The following is a 16,288-nucleotide window of genomic DNA, read 5'->3' as shown; positions in this document are numbered from 1 at the left end:
TGCCCACACCTTGACAGCAGGTCACCATCCTGACTCTACCTGCAGGTTTATCGCACAGGCGTTCCTAAAATAGGCCAGGCCACTCTCACAGTTCAGGATGTGCCCAGGGGAAAGTACCCCACCTTCCACCCTCCCCCTTCTAGAACCCCTGACCATCCTGCTCAGGTCGTGGGGGCCCACCCCTAACCCATGAGAAATTAAGCTCAGCACTCACATCTTGGCTTGTACCCAAGTTGAGGGTTTTTATTTACAGAAAGGCCTGGGTGGATCTAGGGTTTGATGGGAAAGGGTGATGCCAGGAAGGGAAGGGAGATGGGTGTTTAAATACTCAGATGGGAGGAAGGCAGGTAGGAAGTAGAGGACTGGCTTAAGGATGGCCCCCTCTGGGCAGTCACCCAGTAAGCCTGGGGGTGAAAATGGGATCAGGAACTAGCAAAGGCCTCAGTCCACTTGCCCCAAGGACAAGATGGCCAGTGGAGGATGATGCAGATTAAGGACACGTTTGTTTTGATGACATCTGAGTGGTGCTCCAGGAACAAAGGCCACCTCATCCTCTCTGGACCATGGACTCCCCAGTGTCACGTGCCCTCTTGGTGTCACCTTTTCATCTGATGCCCTCCCTTCCCTTCCCTTCCCCCATGTTTTAGAATTTCCTTTTCCTCAGGACTCCTGGATCCCAGATGGAAGGTCCTGGAAAAGCTAGTTTCCTGGACTGAGGCATGGGGTGCATGTCCACCCAGAGGGGCCCGAGTCCTTTCCCCCCCAGGATGCCCACTGGGCTCTGTCTTGGCTCATGGCCCCTTGATGGATCCAGGCTCCGTGAGGCGTGCAGAGGCGTAGGCTGAGGCTCCAAGGCAGGCCGCAGGCTCACAGAAGCCTGGCAGCCCCATGGGGCCTGGCAGGCCAGGTCGACCTGCCTCTCCTGGGGCCCCTGGAGCCCCTCGATCTCCGTCTTTGCCGTTGATTGCCTGACCAGGCCGGCCAGGCAGTCCTATGCAAGGAAAGAGGTCAAGACATCAAGGCCTCCTTCTATCTCGGCCTTTGAATTCCTCAGTCTCTCAGGGAAACTGACGTCAAGGACACCAGAGAAAGAAGGGACTCTGCCCCAGACACAGGTTCTAAGAGAGTCATGTCTCATGGTCCATTACTCCCAGTGAGTCGGGGGAATAAATGCCCCTTCCCTTCCCTCCATGAAGCAGATTTTTGTGGAACCCAGGAAACCCTCGGAATCCCAGCCGTCCAATTCCCAGCCAGACCTGACCCAGAGGCTCCTGGCTGCTCCAAAGGGATGCAAAAATTGGATGCGTGGGACTGAGCTGGCCTCATGTTGTGAGAGCACGAGGGAGGCGTCCATGGAAGAGACCGAGTTGTCTCAGGTCATTAATCCCAGGACTGAGGGACAGGACTGCTACTGGGCAGGGCCAAGGTCTTACCTGGGATCCCGGGGGGCCCAGGCATCCCGGGGTGCCCGCGGCCAACTTCTCCCTGATCGCCCTTCTCTCCACGTTTTCCTGCAGAGAAAGAACTGAGCCTTAGTTTTTAAGAATAGGAAATTTTTTTTCTTCCTGGCTTGATATTTAATTTCTATTTCACACACAATTATTTCTATTTTGTGCTAGTTTATAATAGGAGACAGTTGGAAATGACTGCAGAACTGATTAAGTAAAGGCAAGTCCAAAGGATGGAAGACTATAAAGCTGATAAAGTTCATTACAGGAAAGTGTCTGGTAATGTCAATAGTCGGCATTTACCAACTCCATGTAAATTACCTCTAAATGTAATCCTCCTGGCAATTATGAGATTACTATAAATAACTCCATTTCACAGATGATAAATCTAAGACCCAGGAATATTAATGGGTAACTTGTCCAAGAGCCACAATGAGAAAGTGGCACAGTCTGGACTCAACACCTGCTCTGACTCGAGCTTGCCTTCTTTACTGTTTTATTCATCTGCCTCCCCACTTCTAGAGACATGGAGGGATGTTTATGGAGTACCACTAAGTCAATTTAAAACAGAAACAACATTCCCCCCATCCCCCCAAAAAAAACCCAGGCTATAAATTAGTACATTTGTTTCTATCAATTTGCTACTGAAAAAGCAAGCCCAGGAGTTATATGGGAGAGCCTCATCCTAGGAAGGGGAATGATGAAAGATAAAAACAGGAGGCTGAGCCATCAGCTGGTGTAACTGAGCACAGTGGTCCCACCTCCCGACCAGCACAGAACAGCACTTACCCTTGGGCCCGGTGTTGCCAATCTGACCCACGGCTCCCACGATGCCAGGAATGCCCCGAGGGCCAGGGTGCCCATGGGGTCCCTGTTTGCCTGGGTACCCAGGAGGCCCAGGGGGTCCTGGGGGACCCATCATCCCAGTCGCACCCAGGGCCTCCCGCTTGGCACTCACAGCCATTTCTGCCAGTTGCTCTGGAGGGAGGGAGGAGACAGAGAAGTCTGTAAGATGGGTGTGGCTCAGTAAAACCGGGAAGGCAGAGCATCCTGGCCTCTGGCCACTAGGTGTGCACACAGAACAACAGGGGGTCAACTCCCCCTTCCTCAGGCTGTTCTGCAGACATCAAAGGTCCTGAGTGGGTGAGGACATAGGTAAGACCCCCAGCCCCTTGGAGGCAGAGCTGGAATGGCCACCCACGACTTGTGACTCTCCCACAAGGCCACATGGAGAGTCTTCTGAAGGGTGGCGATGCCCTGGAGGTGAGGAGGAGGAGTTGGTGCCCCCTCACCTTGCAGCATCTTCAGAACCACGTCCTCGATGTGCTGGTCACTGGCATCTCGGCCCTGAAAGCAGAGGAGGTCTTTCAGGAAGAAGCCCCTGGCTGCCAGGTCTGACTGCTCCGGTGCTATGACCCCTTCCTTTTCCCATTTTCTCACCCGAGGTATTTTCAGCATCTGATTGAAACCCCTCCGGCACCCACACCCATCCCCTCTGATCTCGGGGCTTGGTACCAGCCTCAGGGAAGGAACTCCCAGCCTTTGAGAGGATAAGCAGCAACCAATCCAAAGAGACGACTCCTCCTCCCCTGGAGGCCAACTCACCGCCACGCCCTGCCTCCCGGGCTGTCCGGGCAAGCCTCGGTCTCCAACCAGTCCTCGAGGGCCAGGGGGCCCCGGATAGCCCTGCACCCCCGGGGCGCCCGCATCTCCGCTGGGGCCAGGGTAGCCAGGTTCTCCGCGGACTCCTTGCTGCGGGGCGGGTTGGGTTCCCAGTGGGAATCAGGGGACGCAAGCGCAGGGGTGGGGGTTGGGGGGTTATGCAGGAGTAGGGGAAGGACGGGGTGGGGTGCAGGGAAGCCGGGGGAGTCGCGGTCCTAGTCCCCAGCGGCGCTGAGGCAACAAGTGGGGGCGGGGGGGGCGGCAGGAGCGGGGGAAGGTGGCGTCACAGCTGCAGGACTCACCTGTCCCTTGGGTCCTGGTTCGCCCGACTCTCCCTGTAGGCACAAGAAGGTGCTGTCCCGAGGCGGTGGGGTACCCGGGCCCGCCCGCTGCTCCCCTCCTCCACCCCGCGCAGCCCGCTCACCTTCTCGCCTTTTTCTCCTGGGAGGCCAGCCACCCCCGGGTCGCCCTGCAGATTGAGACACAGTCAGATCGCGGTGGCCCCGCATGGCATGGGAACAGAGGCTGCACTGGCCTGTGACACCCGCGCCCCCCCACCCCGATGCGATGCTAGAGATGCCCTGATGACGTGGGGCGGGGGGTGCAGGTACAGGGGGTGGTGCCGGGAAGGCAGGTTGCTGGCACTCACCACTCCACCGCGGGGCCCGGTCTTCCCTGGGGAGCCCTGTTGAAATTGGGGAGTCCAGAGCCTGGTGAGCTCCGATCCAGGGCAGGCTGGGCCCACAGGTTCCCCCAACCCGGACTCCCAGCCACAGCGCCCTCCCAGGCTCCACCTCGCCCCCCAGGGCTCCTGGGGACCCGCAGGGGGTCATTTTTCCAGGTGGATTTGAGGCACTGGAGCTCCACTGACCCCTCCCTCAAATCTGAAGCCCTCTTTCCCTGGTATTTTTCAGTCCCAGTTAGTACCTTGTCTCCCTTGATGCCTGGCAAGCCTTGGGGCCCTGGAATTCCAGGGGGACCCTGTTCCCCTTTGGGGCCCTGAGGAGAAAAGAAACCAGAGGAATAAGTCAGACAAGGTGCCCAGACATACTCCCAGAGCCCATCTCAGCTGCCCTGTACTTACCTGCCGGCCTTGAGGGCCTGGCTGCCCCACTGGCCCCCTCTCACCATGGTCACCCTGAAATGGAAAGTGAAGGTCACACCCCAGCCACCAGCCAGGGCAGCATCTCCCTGCCAGATCCCAGACCCTGCATGGTCAGAGTGCCCTCTGTTCCTGCTGTCACCACCATGGAGGTCCTTGGCTCCACTTCACAGACCAGCAAACTAAGGCCCTGGCTGGGGAGGCCTCACAATGGAGCCTTGAGAGGACCCAGATTCTGGGTCCAGCAGTGCCAGCTGCTGCAGAGACCCCCAGGGAGGGACCACTGTGCCAGGCACTTACCTTCTGCCCCATGATGCCCTGGGGACCGATTTCTCCTCGAGGCCCTGGCTCTCCCTGGAGGACAGAGAAATCCGGAGGTGAGCAGTAGCCTGGAGGGTCCCTCCTTTCCACACCTGACCAACCTCTACCCACCCCTGGGGCTCAGCTAATTTGCTTCATCAGGGAAGACTTCCTTCACCTTCTTTCTTTGGGTCCCTGTCCTTTTCTTTCATAAGACCCAATACATTTGGGGTCTTTATTTAATTCAATGCCTCTCTCAAGAATCTGTAAGCTCTATGTAAATAGGAGACTGTCTATCTCAGTGTCTAGTGGGTTGCAGATATTTGGTGAATGTTTATGCAATGAGTGAATGATTCTGTCTGCTGGATTGTCAGCCCCAGTCATCTGGAGAGGTCATACCCCAGGACAGAAGCAGCCCCATCCTCTCCGCACTGTACATAGGGAAATGGGGGCAGGGAGAGATGAGAGCTTTCCTGGGTCAGCAGCAGAGCCCTGAGTGGCCCCAAGGGCACTCTGCGGCTAGGGCTCCACCCCACAGTCTCACTCTGCCCCGTATGCTGAAAGCAGAGTCCTCAGGCCTGGAGAGAGGGATGGGGAGGAAGGAAAGCAAGAAGAGCCCTTGAGTCAGAGGAGGGGGAACTTACCTCCTTCCCGGGGGGACCAGAGACTCCAGGGAAGCCCTGCCTGCCCGGCTCACCCTGCAGGAAAAGAGTTCTAAGGTCAGTCTGTGTAGCCTAGTTAGGCCCTTGCTTGGCCTTGGAGAAGCCAGGTGAACGCTAAACAGACTCTGGAACCAAATGAGTTGAGAAGCAGAGTGGGTTCTTAGTCAGGTTCTCTGGACTCCACTGATTTGCAGCCATGCCATCCTGTTCTCTTAGCCAGGATGAGAGGTGGAAGGGAGGAGACCGGAGGGAGGCGGTTAGGCCCAATGAACCTGTGTTCACTGGGTCATTGGCCCAGTGACCCAGTCTCTGAGCCTGAGAAGGCCTGGACCTTGCAGTCTTTAAGCCATGCCCCTGGTCCCTGCCCTCAGGCTCCCTTGCTCAGATGAAGCCAACTCTCTGCCCCCAACCTGGGGTCACCTTACCTTGTCTCCAGGGCCTCCTTTTGTCCCAGGCATACCAGGCACTCCCTGTAGAAGGAAGCTGATGTCAGTTTCTCCCCTGGCAGTGGGGAGCCCCGAGCATCTGCTACTTTGCCTCCCAGATTCCTCCCTCGCCTTCTGGGAGCTGAAGAGCAGAAGGCCCAGCCATGAACTTGACTGTGCCCAGCCCTGAATCCCTGGTGAGACAGGACACAGAGACAGAAGGACCTGCTTTCCAAGGCCTGTGGTCCACGGGGAGAAGCGGAGCACACGCGAGTACACACAGGAACACAATCTGCACCTGGATATGTTAGCAGTCCTCAACTTAAGTATCCCTGGCAGGGAAGGATGGGGGTTCCCAGAAGGTGGGGGATGGAGGTGGGCCTGGACTGTGAGAAGACTCAGAGATGGGAAGGGCATCCCAGTAAGGGGGACCAGTAAAGGCCTGAAGGTGCGGCGGTAGAAAGGCTGAGGCTCTGTTGAGAAGGGAGAGGGTGAAGAGGGGCAGTGGCCGACTGGTCAGATTACGGTGGTCCTTGGATGCTGAGATGAGCTGTGAGGATGAGGAATGTAGCTATCCTGGTCATACTGTTCCCCTGCCACTTTCTGTACCTCAGTGACTCTGCCGAATGACTGGACAGAAGGACATTTTCCTGGAGGCAGTGGTGTGGGGGTGGGGGGTTGGGGAACAGGGAGGGTGGAGCACCATGGAAGGTATTTAGCAGGGAAATGGTCAGATTCCACTTAGCAAACATGGAGGGTTGGTAAAATCTAAGAGAAGACTGGGGCAGCTGTCCAAATGATGAGGCCTAAGCCAGGCCAGAGTTGGTGAGAAGGCCTGAGCTGAGCAGGGACAAGGTCCAGAGGACGAGTCCTGGGTATGACTTCCACCTCATCAGCCACTCACACCACTTTGGGGAAGTGGGCCGCAGAGTGCCTGGCCTCTCGGTGGAGGAGAAGCGACGTGCCCTGTGGCGGCCCCCACGGCTCCACCCTGTACTCACCGCTAGGCCCTGGTGGCCTGGGTTTCCCGGCCGCCCCGCCTGTCCTGCACTGCCCTGCGAGAGACAGAAGCAGAGGCACAAATGAGAGCTCCAGCCGGGGGTCCATGGGCCCCACCCGAGTGCAGGCAGGGAAACGGAGGCCCCGAAGCAAGCAGGAACGTGTTGGTGACACACCTGAGGATCCCAGGCTCCAAGGCCTCCAGGCTCAGTGCAATGGGACCCAGAGCCTCAGCTGGGAGGACCCCTAACCCTCACCCCCATCCTGGGGGCCGTCCCCACTCCTACCTTCACTCCAGGCATGCCTGGGGTCCCGTCCTTGCCGTCAATGCCTGGGGGTCCCTGCTCAGCAGGAAAATTGAAGGGAGATTCACAATGGGGAGATGCCTGGGGTCAGGGCCCCCACCCATGTCCCTCTGTGGGGGGCAGTATGCAGGTGGGAAGTGGGTCTGGTCATCTTGGGAAGCCCCAGCAGCTAACTGGGGGAGGGGAATGGAAGTAGGAAGGGATTTCATGGGATGGATGACAGTCCTTCCCTTGTGTGGGTGATGAGTGTCCCAAGACCCCTCCTACATCACCACTCTATTTACAGGTGAAAAAAACTGAGGCACAGAAGAGGGCACTTCCCGAGGTGACAGAGCCAGCCCACTGGCAACAGAGTGCAGTCTGGAACCCCAGGCTCCTGCTCCTCTGGGGGCTTGGAGACCCCCCTGGACCCTGCCCTCTGCCCACTTACGGTTACTCCTTTTGGGCCTGTTATTCCCTGGGGTCCTCGAACTCCTTGGCTCCCCTGCAAAGTAGACAGAGAGCACACCACCCTCAGCAGGCTGAATCCCGGTCTGGCTATTCAGAGAACTGCTGAGAACAGTGACCTCCGAGTCCCAGGGTCCCCGTGGCACAGGCCATGCTGGGCAGGGGCTGGTGGAGAGGGTTCCAGTTGTGTGACTTTGCCCTGGACCCTGTGGGAGGGAGTAGAGTTGGGCACCAAGCAAGATGGGCAGGAGCAGCGGCAGGACAGGGGAGGAGCCAGTGTGACCCACCAAGGCCCTGAGCAACACTGATGTGAAGAAACCCAGCAAGCAAAGACAATGTGTGGACTTGGTGTGGGTCTTGATTTGAACAAGAACCCTGAAAAGACATTGTTGAAATCATTAGGAAAAATTGAGCACAAGCTGATGATTAGATTACGTTCAGGAGTAACTGGATAATTTTGCTGGTGTGATAGTGATATTGTGGCTATGTGAGGAACCTTATTTTTAAGAGATACATTGAGAAGTGAAATGGGTAACATGACATAATGTTAAGAATTTGCTTGAAAATATCAGAGCAAAGCAATGAAGGAAAGAAGGGGAGAAGGAGATGGATGAAGTGAGTGTGGCAAAAGATTAATTTGGGGAGAGAGGGACATAAGGGCTCACTATATTATTCTCCCTACTTTTGAATATGTTTAAAAACTTGCATTTTTAAACATATTCAAAAGTTTTTAAACATATTCAAAAGTAGGGAGAATAATATAGTGAGCCCTTTACGTGTTCATTGGAAGGACTGATGCTAAAGCTGAAACTCCAATACTTTGGCCACCTCATGCGAAGAGATGACTCATTGGAAAAGACCCTGTTGCTGGGAGGGATTGGGGGCAGGAGGAGAAGGGGACAACAGAGGATGAGATGGCTGGATGGCATCACCGACTCGATGGGCCTGAGTTTGAGTAAACTCAGGGACTTGGTAATGGACAGGGAGGCCTGGCGTGCTGCGATTCATGGGGTTGCAAAGAGTAAGACACGACTGAGCGACTGAACTGAACTGAACTGAACTGAAAAACTTGCATAATTAAAAAAAAACTAACAATAACAACAAAACCCCTAACTTTACTTTCTGCTCAATTTTTCTGTAAACTCAAAATTGCTCAAAAGAAATACTCTTATTAATTTTATTAATTTTATTTTTTTTCTCTTATTAATTTCAAAAAGGAGAGAGTTAAGAGAACTGGGATCTGGGCCAAATCCCATTAGCCCCATGACTGATTTGCTGGAATTTCATTGTCTGGCCTGGTGACCGTGGGACTGGATCCTACAGCTTCTCCCTAAGCCTGAATTTGACCAGCAGTAGGCGGGGCCTGGAGGAAGGAGCTGCTGGAGCTAGCTGGGCTACGGGAACAGATGTTCTGCCCTCATATCAGCCACCCACATGCAGAGACACACAGAATAACACATGGGCACGGGCGTCTACATGTGCACACACTCAGACACACGTGTGCACCTCAGTATACACACCTGAGCCTTGGGTGGAGCTGAGTCTACCCAGTTCTCCCCCCAGGGCCCTGACTGCAATAGGGATGACTGAGGACTCACCACATCACCCTTCTCTCCAGCTCGGCCCGGTGGTCCCCGTGGACCTTCCTCACCCTGGCAAGAAGGACAGACAGAAATCCAAGTTACATGGGCTCGGGGAAGTCACACCTTTTGCAGCTCCAGAAGCTGCGTCCAGGGGAGGAAGGTGGGGGCAGGGAATAGGAGCAGACTCACAGGTGACCCAGCAGCGCCGATGGAGCCCACCATGCCTTTGTACCCCTGAGGGCCCTAGGGAGAGGAGAGATTGTGGGTCAGTCCTGGTTGGACCCCAGGGCCAGAGGGCTGGTCCCGGCAGCTCTTTCTTGCAGGACACCCCCCAGACCCACTCACTGTCTCTCCTTTGGGTCCCGCCATGCCTGGATAGCCCCTGATGCCCTGGGGACCCTGTCAAGACAGAAGAATGACAGTGATGGCAACTAGAAGGCCCACGTCATGACACCTTCCCTGAACCCCAGCCCAGCCTTCTTGATGTCTTCCTGAGGCAGGCACAGAGTCCCTGTCACAGATGGTCAGTGAGGCTCAGAGATGCCAGGGACTCACCAGGGCCACTCAAAGGAACAGTGGCAGAACAAGGCCCTCAGCTGAGCCTTTTGGCTGGCAGCAGCCTTGGTTCCAGTCCCCCAGTGTCTCACAGCCAGCCTCATCCAGAGCCTCACCAGCTGGACACAGGTATCTCTTCCACCAGTTAGAGGCCAGAGCAAGGAAATAACTCCACTGAGGTCTCCTAGGCGGACGGAGGTGGGGGGGGGGGGGGCGGGGAAAGTGTTCCTTACCGGTGGTCCAGGGATGCCTTGCTCTCCAGAGACACCCACATCTCCCTTGGGACCCTAAGGGCCAGGAAAGAGAGATCAGATAGGCAGGCAGATCGAGAGACAAATATTCAAACAACCAAAGACAACATCCTCTTCTCAGCAAGAGCAGACAGGAAGGCGTCCTGGAAAGCATAGCGTCCCAGGGATGACAGGGAAATGAGGGCACAGCAAGGGAAGGAGCTTGCCCAGGGACACACTGACTTAGAGCCTAGGCCTCCTGCCTCCCAGCTCAAGGCTTCATTCCCGGAGCCCCACAGGGGAGGGGAAGGGAAGGGAGAAGGATGCGGGGTGGCTCCAGTAGGGCCCTCCGCCCTCGCACTCACCGGCTTCCCCTGGCGGCCGGAATCTCCCAGAAGCCCGCGTCTGCCTGGATGCCCCTGCGGGGGAGGAGAGAGCTTAGCGTACGTCCTGTCCCCCGCTCCCCTGCTCCACCCCCCAAGACTTGGGCCAGAAGCTCACCTTCACGCCCTGCAGCCCTGGGGGCCCTTTCACGCCCGCTGGACAGTTGGTTGGACACTGGAAGAGAAATTCCGCAGGGTTCTGTGTCACTGGCCTGCCCCAGGCCAACAGGGCAGTGCTTCCTAAGACCGCTTCTCCGCCCGTACCTGGCTGCCCCTCTCCGCTGCAGACGCTCCTTTCTCCCAGGGACCCTACCTTCCGATGGAACCTGTCTCCTTGCCCGCCCCTCTCAAGATGACCCGCCCCTTCCCCGGACTAGCCCCGCCCCAGGCCCCGCCTCTCACCAGGAAATCCGCGCTGCCTTCCAGGCCCTGAATGGTTCCAGGGCGACCCTGAGAAAAGATGTATGGAGATGGCACCTGACTCGAACCGTCCCCACCCCAGGCTTGTGCCGAAGACCCTTATCCTTCCCCAGCCACACCCTGCCATGTGGGAAGACTGAGGACACTTACCGGTTTCCCAGGGGGTCCTGGGGGCCCTGATGGTCCTTCTGGTCCAGGATCCCCCTGGAAGCAAGAGAGGCCCAAATCATACCCTTGTCCATCCTTGGCTAGGTCACCCTTGCCCCCTGCTCCTGTTCCTGCTACTGCCCTGTCCATCCTGCCCTCCAGGTCCCCTCCTGAGATCTGGGGAGATCAAAGCCTGATCTGCAGAGGACGCCCTGCGGTTGGTGTGTGCTCAGCAGGAGGGGTTTCTGCCCAGACCTGGAGGAGATTCCTGGTGGCCAGAAGCAGGCCCAGGAACTCCTGGAGAGGTGCTCAGCTTGCGCTTGAAGGCAGAGGGCAGGAGACAGAGTGAGCAGAGGGGTGTCTGGGGCTCACCTTGGGGCCTGTGAGTCCAATCTCACCCGGGAGGCCGACAGGTCCAGGTGGTCCCTAGGAGCAGAGACATCAGTGGCTAGGATGCCTCAGAGGGTTAGCCCAGCCCTGCCACAAAGATAGGAACAGGGGCCCAGAGCCCCTTTCCCCACTTTCACCTTGCAACCAGCCCCAGAGAAGCTGACAAATTAGGACAAATTAGGGCTTTAAGGACCAGAGAATCTCAGAGCCAGTGGATAGGCCCAGGATTCTCTGACAAGTCTGCCCACTTCTGACACCATCACAGTATGCTGGCCCCTCCCCACACTGGCCAGTCCCCTGGAAGCCCTTCTCTACCCTCCTCCTCTGAGAGTCCCAGGGACCCTGCCCCATCCCTGAGGACTTACAGGAGGTCCAGCAAAGCCAGGGCCCTGAAACAGAAGGAAAGATTAAGTTCATGGCTCCTTTTACAAGTCCCCCTACCTACAAAGGGTCCCTTAAAGCCATTACAGGTTATACTCACTGGCAGGCCGGGGGGCCCTGGGAGCCCAGGCTGGCCCTGCAAAAGCAATGGGAGAGGCTCAGAGGCCGGGGTCTCCTACATTTCTGCTCCTCTCTGCCACAGCCCCTCCCAGACTCTGGTGCCTAGATTGCCCATGCTGAACCTCTAGCAGGCCACTTACCTTGACTCCAGGGATCCCTGAGGGACCGGGCTCACCCTTGGCTCCAGTTAGACCCTGGGGAAGAAAGAGAAGATACATCTGTGAGGGGCAAACCTGCTCCCTGACCCATGGGGCAGGGTGGGTCCAGAGGTCTCTCCTCGTTGTGCCCAGGCTGCTTTTCACCACACTCTGGGAGGGCCTATGGGCATCAACACCTCACTTTCCTTTCTTCCAGTTCCCACACTAGCCCTTGATGATTATCCTCTTTTGAAAGATGAGAAACCAAGGCCCAATGATTTGTCAGCCCAGACCTCACATCTCCAGTCTAGAAGTCTAGAAAACCTAGATAGATATGGGTCTGGATTAGCCATTTTCTTAATGTCTGCCCTTGACAACTTTTTCTGAGCCTTGGTTTTCTCATCTGCAATATGGATTAATAATCAGTGCTTGCTTCTCTGGGTGGTTATGAAAATCGATGTGTAAGGCAATATGCTTTGTAATCTTTGCAGGGTGTGGATGAGTTGGAGTGACCCTGTGGCTACTCACAGCCCTAATGGGCACTTCTTGAGCCAGCAGGCCATTCATGGGGGGCCACTTTTTCCTCCCATCTTTTAGTGATTGACTCAAGTGTCTCCCCAACCAGATGACTTCCCAGTGACCCTGTCCAGGAGCCAGTGACCTTGGAGCCTGTGTCCAGGAGCCTGTGACCTTGAGCCCATGAACCCCTGGAACTGCATGCTCTCAGCCAAACGATGTTCTTCTCCTGAGTAGTGCTTGGGGCTGTAAGGGGGTGGGGTGGGGAAGGGAAAAGGGGAGGAAAGGAGAGGATGCAAAAGGACAACTCGGCCCAGGGAATTAAGTGTCATACTTGGAGGCCAGAAATATGCGGCTAAATTCTGACTGCTGCTGAGCCCTCTGGACCCCCATCTGCCCTTGATTCAGTGTTCTTGGCGTGGGTGTGAGGTCACAAGTCACATGAAAGTAAGGGGAGCTCACAGCTGTACAGTCTCCATCCTGCTCTGCACAGCAGATCAGGGAAGATGCCTGAACTAGGTTTCGGAAGTCAGGGGCTGGAGCCCTAGCCTACTCTACCTGACGCTCAGTAGGTACTCACATCAATCCCGGGCTTCCCATCTGGTCCATCTGTCCCCGCTTTGCCAGGCTCTCCCTTAGGTCCCTTGAAAACAGAGGTGGAGCAAATATTAGCCACAGGTAGGAGAGACCTAGAAGCATCAAAGGTCAACGGGGAAAAAGCACTTACCGGAGGGCCAGCTTTCCCAGGGGGCCCTTTGTCACCCTGCAAGATATAAGTTGTTGAGAAAGCTTACCATGGCTTGTGCTACTCCAGATGGGCACACACAAGCCCCGGTTGACCTGCCCACTTGCTCCTCTCCTCTTCTGTCCTGGGTCCTCTCAAACCTCGTGTTTTTTAGGAAAATAGCTCCCTTTCCTTCAAGAAAACCATAGGTGGATTGAGACCAACCCCATGCAGGCTGGAGAGGGTGATATCAACATACAAGTGAGTTCTAGATATGCCAGCATTGGATGGTGCCAGTCATGAGATCTGTGAATGGGTTGCCTTGGAGAGCGGTGCCTCTTGGATTTAAGCAAGTGTGGGAAGAAACTCTGGGGCTTTTAGGAAAACACGAAGAGGAGGTAAGCGAAGGGGGCAGTGGTGGATTGGGGTCAGGAGAATGAGATTGGGCAGGGGCAGGGACCAAGGGGGCAGCTTCAATGTGTCCCCAAGGCAGGAAGGACCTCCTTCCCCTGTGACAAAGGATCCCCGGTGGAGAACAGACGTGGCCTGTGGAATCACATTCTGCCCCAGAGAGGCCTCCAGGCATTTCAGCGCCCAAGGCGGCCAGAGAACCTGGCAGGGTCCCAGCGCCCCTGTTTGGAGGGTGGGGGCACCAAACTGAATAGAAAGCTGTGGAGATGGGTAAATATGGGGCTGACCCGTAAATATGGGGGAGCATCCAGAATGAGGTATTTAACTCTCACCACGGTGGGGAGAGCACGGAACCAGCCCAGCTGCTTCTAAATCGGGAAGAAAAATGTAAAGGGAAGAGACTGGAGTCTGGCCCCGGCCGGACAGCGGTCTGGCCAAGCCTCCCAAGCTACCCTGAAGAAGCATCCAGACGTGCCCGGAGGAGTTAAGGCGTCTCCCACCCCAAAAAAGGGAGGAGGGGGCGGGGGGTGAGGAATCGCTGTGAGCTGTGGCAGGTAGACCGAACAGCAGCTCCTTGTCAACCGGCAGCTATAACGGGCGCTGCCGCTCCAAGCTGGTTTGAGGTTTTTGTAGAACAAACGGGCTCCTTGTGGGGCGGGCCGGCGCTGCCTACTGGCAACAGGGGGCACTGCAGCTCCAGGCACCGACCTCACCGCCGCCACCCCCTGCCTCCACTCCCAGAGCTCACAAAGTTCCCCTTTGTCCGCAGCCTCTCGCCCCCCGCGCCCCACCCCCCACAACCCCGATCCCGGGTTAGAGAGCTCACGTCGATTCCGTCGGATCCAGGCACTCCCGGTGGCCCTGGGGGACCCGGAGGCCCCGGCTCTCCTGGCGGACCTCTCTGAAAACACAAAGAGGGCAGCCCTCAGACATTGCAGGGAACTGGGCATCCAGAGGCGCACCTCCCCCCTGAGGAGCCGTGAACTCCCCTTCACTGAGAACACACTGTGGACCTTTACATATATTATCTTATTGATTGGCTCAGAACTGTGAGCCGAAACTAAGGAGCCCCAGTTTGCAGGTGAGGAAACAGGCTCCGTAAGATTCAGGGGTCCATGATCACAGGAGGTAAACTGTGGAGCTGCAATTCCGTCCTAGGTTTGCCCAGCTCCTTCCACTGTACCGCGCTGCCGCTGCGCGGTCGTGGGTGGAGAATAGGAGATGATGATGACTCAAATAACGGATGGCTAAGGAAGATGGTACCTAGAGATGCTTGATCCTCAATGACTGGTTGCTTGGATTATTTTTAGATGGACGACAGATATTGAAGATGGATAGGTACCCCCTACTTCTCCCCCTGGTGCGGATAAAGCCCGACGGGAAAGTTGGGGAGGCGCAGAGAGATGGGGCCGTTAGGGGGCGAGGTGTCTAGGGAGGGCAAGCCTGTTCTCTTCTCCTACTCAGAGCACCCTTCTCCCAGCACCCCTCCTCCGTCCTCGGTTGCATGGCGCTCTTATGTGATCCATCCTAGACCCAGGCAGGGGTCCGGCGTTTGCCAGGTGCCCGCGCTCCCACCCCCACCTCCAGACCGAGAAGTGCCAGGTTGGCGCCCCACGGGCGAGCTGCGAACCGCCCAAGGCCCCAGACGGCGCCCCGGCCCTGCCCGTCCGCGCCCGCATCCCGTGAAGCCCCCTGCCTCCAGCCGGCCCTCGGAAGTGAGACGCAGGCGCGCGAGCCCGACGGAGAGCGTCAGCCGAGCAGGAGCGGCGTCTGGCTGGAGCCGGCGCCCCCTGGGAGGCGGCGGGGGCGGAGGATCCGGAGCCCCGTGAATGGGCACCATTGTCTCCCCCGCCACCTGGGCTCTCCAGGCTGCCAGGACCCGGCGCCAGCTCCTGCCCCACGCCGCCGGGCCCGGGCAAGGCCGAGCATCTCCGGACAGGGTCCCTCCGGCTCTCCGGCTCGTCCGCCTCTTTAAGCACGGTGCCGAGATCCAACCTCTTACCCCCACTTGTGCCCCTACTGAAGGGACGTGAGCGGCTGCCCCTCAGGCTAGGGGGTGTCAATAGAGGGTGGGGGTCAGGCCGAACACTCCCCCAGACCCCAGGATCCGGAACCCCAGGCCCAGACCCCGCACTCCGGAGCCCTGCTCGGGAGTGGCCGCAGGACTTACGATCTGCGCCAGGGCGAGCCCCAGCACCTGCAGGAGAACCAGGAGGTTGCGGGGGGCGGCCGCGGGGGCCATGGCGGGTGTCGGGCTCGAGGTGGACTGAGGCGGGCACCACGCACGCACCGACGGCTGAAGCTCCCGGCGCGACGGCTCCGGCTGCTCTCGGACCCCGCGGGCCGGGCCTCCTGAATATGCGGCGGGGCGGGGCGGGGGGCCCGCGGGGTCTGTCACCTGAGAGGACCCGGGGAAGGAGGCTGGCGTTCCCGGCCCAGCTCCGCCCCGCTCTGTCCAGCCTCCAGCGCCCACCCTCCATCCTCTCCCTGGGCCCCGGAGGCCTCGGCCGGGTGATCCGAAGAGTGGCCAGGATGCGGGACCGGGACCACAGCTCCGTTCCTCTATGAAGAGGAAGAGGGCCGTCCGCGTTGCCTGTCCAGCCTGATCTCCGGGACCCAGTTTTCCGGGTCCGGGAGCCCGTTTTCCCGACCCGCAGTCCGCCTTCCATCACTTGCGCCTGTCCTCAGCCACTTCAGCCTGAGAGCCCGGGCCTGGGTGCCCTACTCCAGGGCCCAGGCCGAGGACACCGCAGGTTCTGCCGACCTTGTAGCAGGCTTTGCCCAGCTCTCCATCCACCTCGTTTCTCTCCAGGTACGATCAATCAGGCCTCGTCCCTATTAAAACATACCGTAGAGGATGAGATGTTTGGATGGCATCATCCACTTAATGGCCGTGAGTCTGGGCAAATTCTAGGAGATAGTGAAGGACAGGGAAGCCTGG

General features: G+C 57.6%; 1 protein-coding gene across 1 annotated transcript; it reads right to left on the bottom strand.

The window, feature by feature from the left end:
- Positions 1 to 217: 217 nt before the first annotated feature.
- Positions 218 to 15,705, bottom strand: COL9A2 (collagen type IX alpha 2 chain). The gene is made up of 32 exons (XM_043461763.1): positions 15,518 to 15,705; positions 14,174 to 14,248; positions 12,940 to 12,975; positions 12,793 to 12,855; positions 11,700 to 11,753; positions 11,540 to 11,575; positions 11,424 to 11,447; positions 11,041 to 11,094; positions 10,672 to 10,725; positions 10,504 to 10,551; positions 10,220 to 10,276; positions 10,084 to 10,137; positions 9,722 to 9,775; positions 9,279 to 9,332; positions 9,123 to 9,176; positions 8,949 to 9,002; positions 7,334 to 7,387; positions 6,886 to 6,939; positions 6,601 to 6,654; positions 5,600 to 5,644; positions 5,157 to 5,210; positions 4,513 to 4,566; positions 4,195 to 4,248; positions 4,038 to 4,109; positions 3,760 to 3,795; positions 3,535 to 3,579; positions 3,413 to 3,445; positions 3,054 to 3,200; positions 2,741 to 2,795; positions 2,238 to 2,426; positions 1,434 to 1,511; positions 218 to 991 (listed from the first exon to the last, which is right to left on the bottom strand). The coding sequence occupies exons 1-32, from the start codon at positions 15,587 to 15,589 to the stop codon at positions 792 to 794; spliced, it is 2,067 nt and encodes a 688-aa protein (XP_043317698.1). The 5' UTR covers positions 15,590 to 15,705; the 3' UTR covers positions 218 to 791.
- Between the last annotated feature and the right edge of the window lie 583 nt (positions 15,706 to 16,288).

This window comes from Cervus canadensis, chromosome 2, assembly GCF_019320065.1.
Source record: "Cervus canadensis isolate Bull #8, Minnesota chromosome 2, ASM1932006v1, whole genome shotgun sequence".
NCBI lineage: Eukaryota > Metazoa > Chordata > Mammalia > Artiodactyla > Cervidae > Cervus > Cervus canadensis.
The sequence above is the reverse complement of the archived record's forward strand: the minus strand, read 5'-3'. Positions and strand labels throughout refer to the sequence as shown.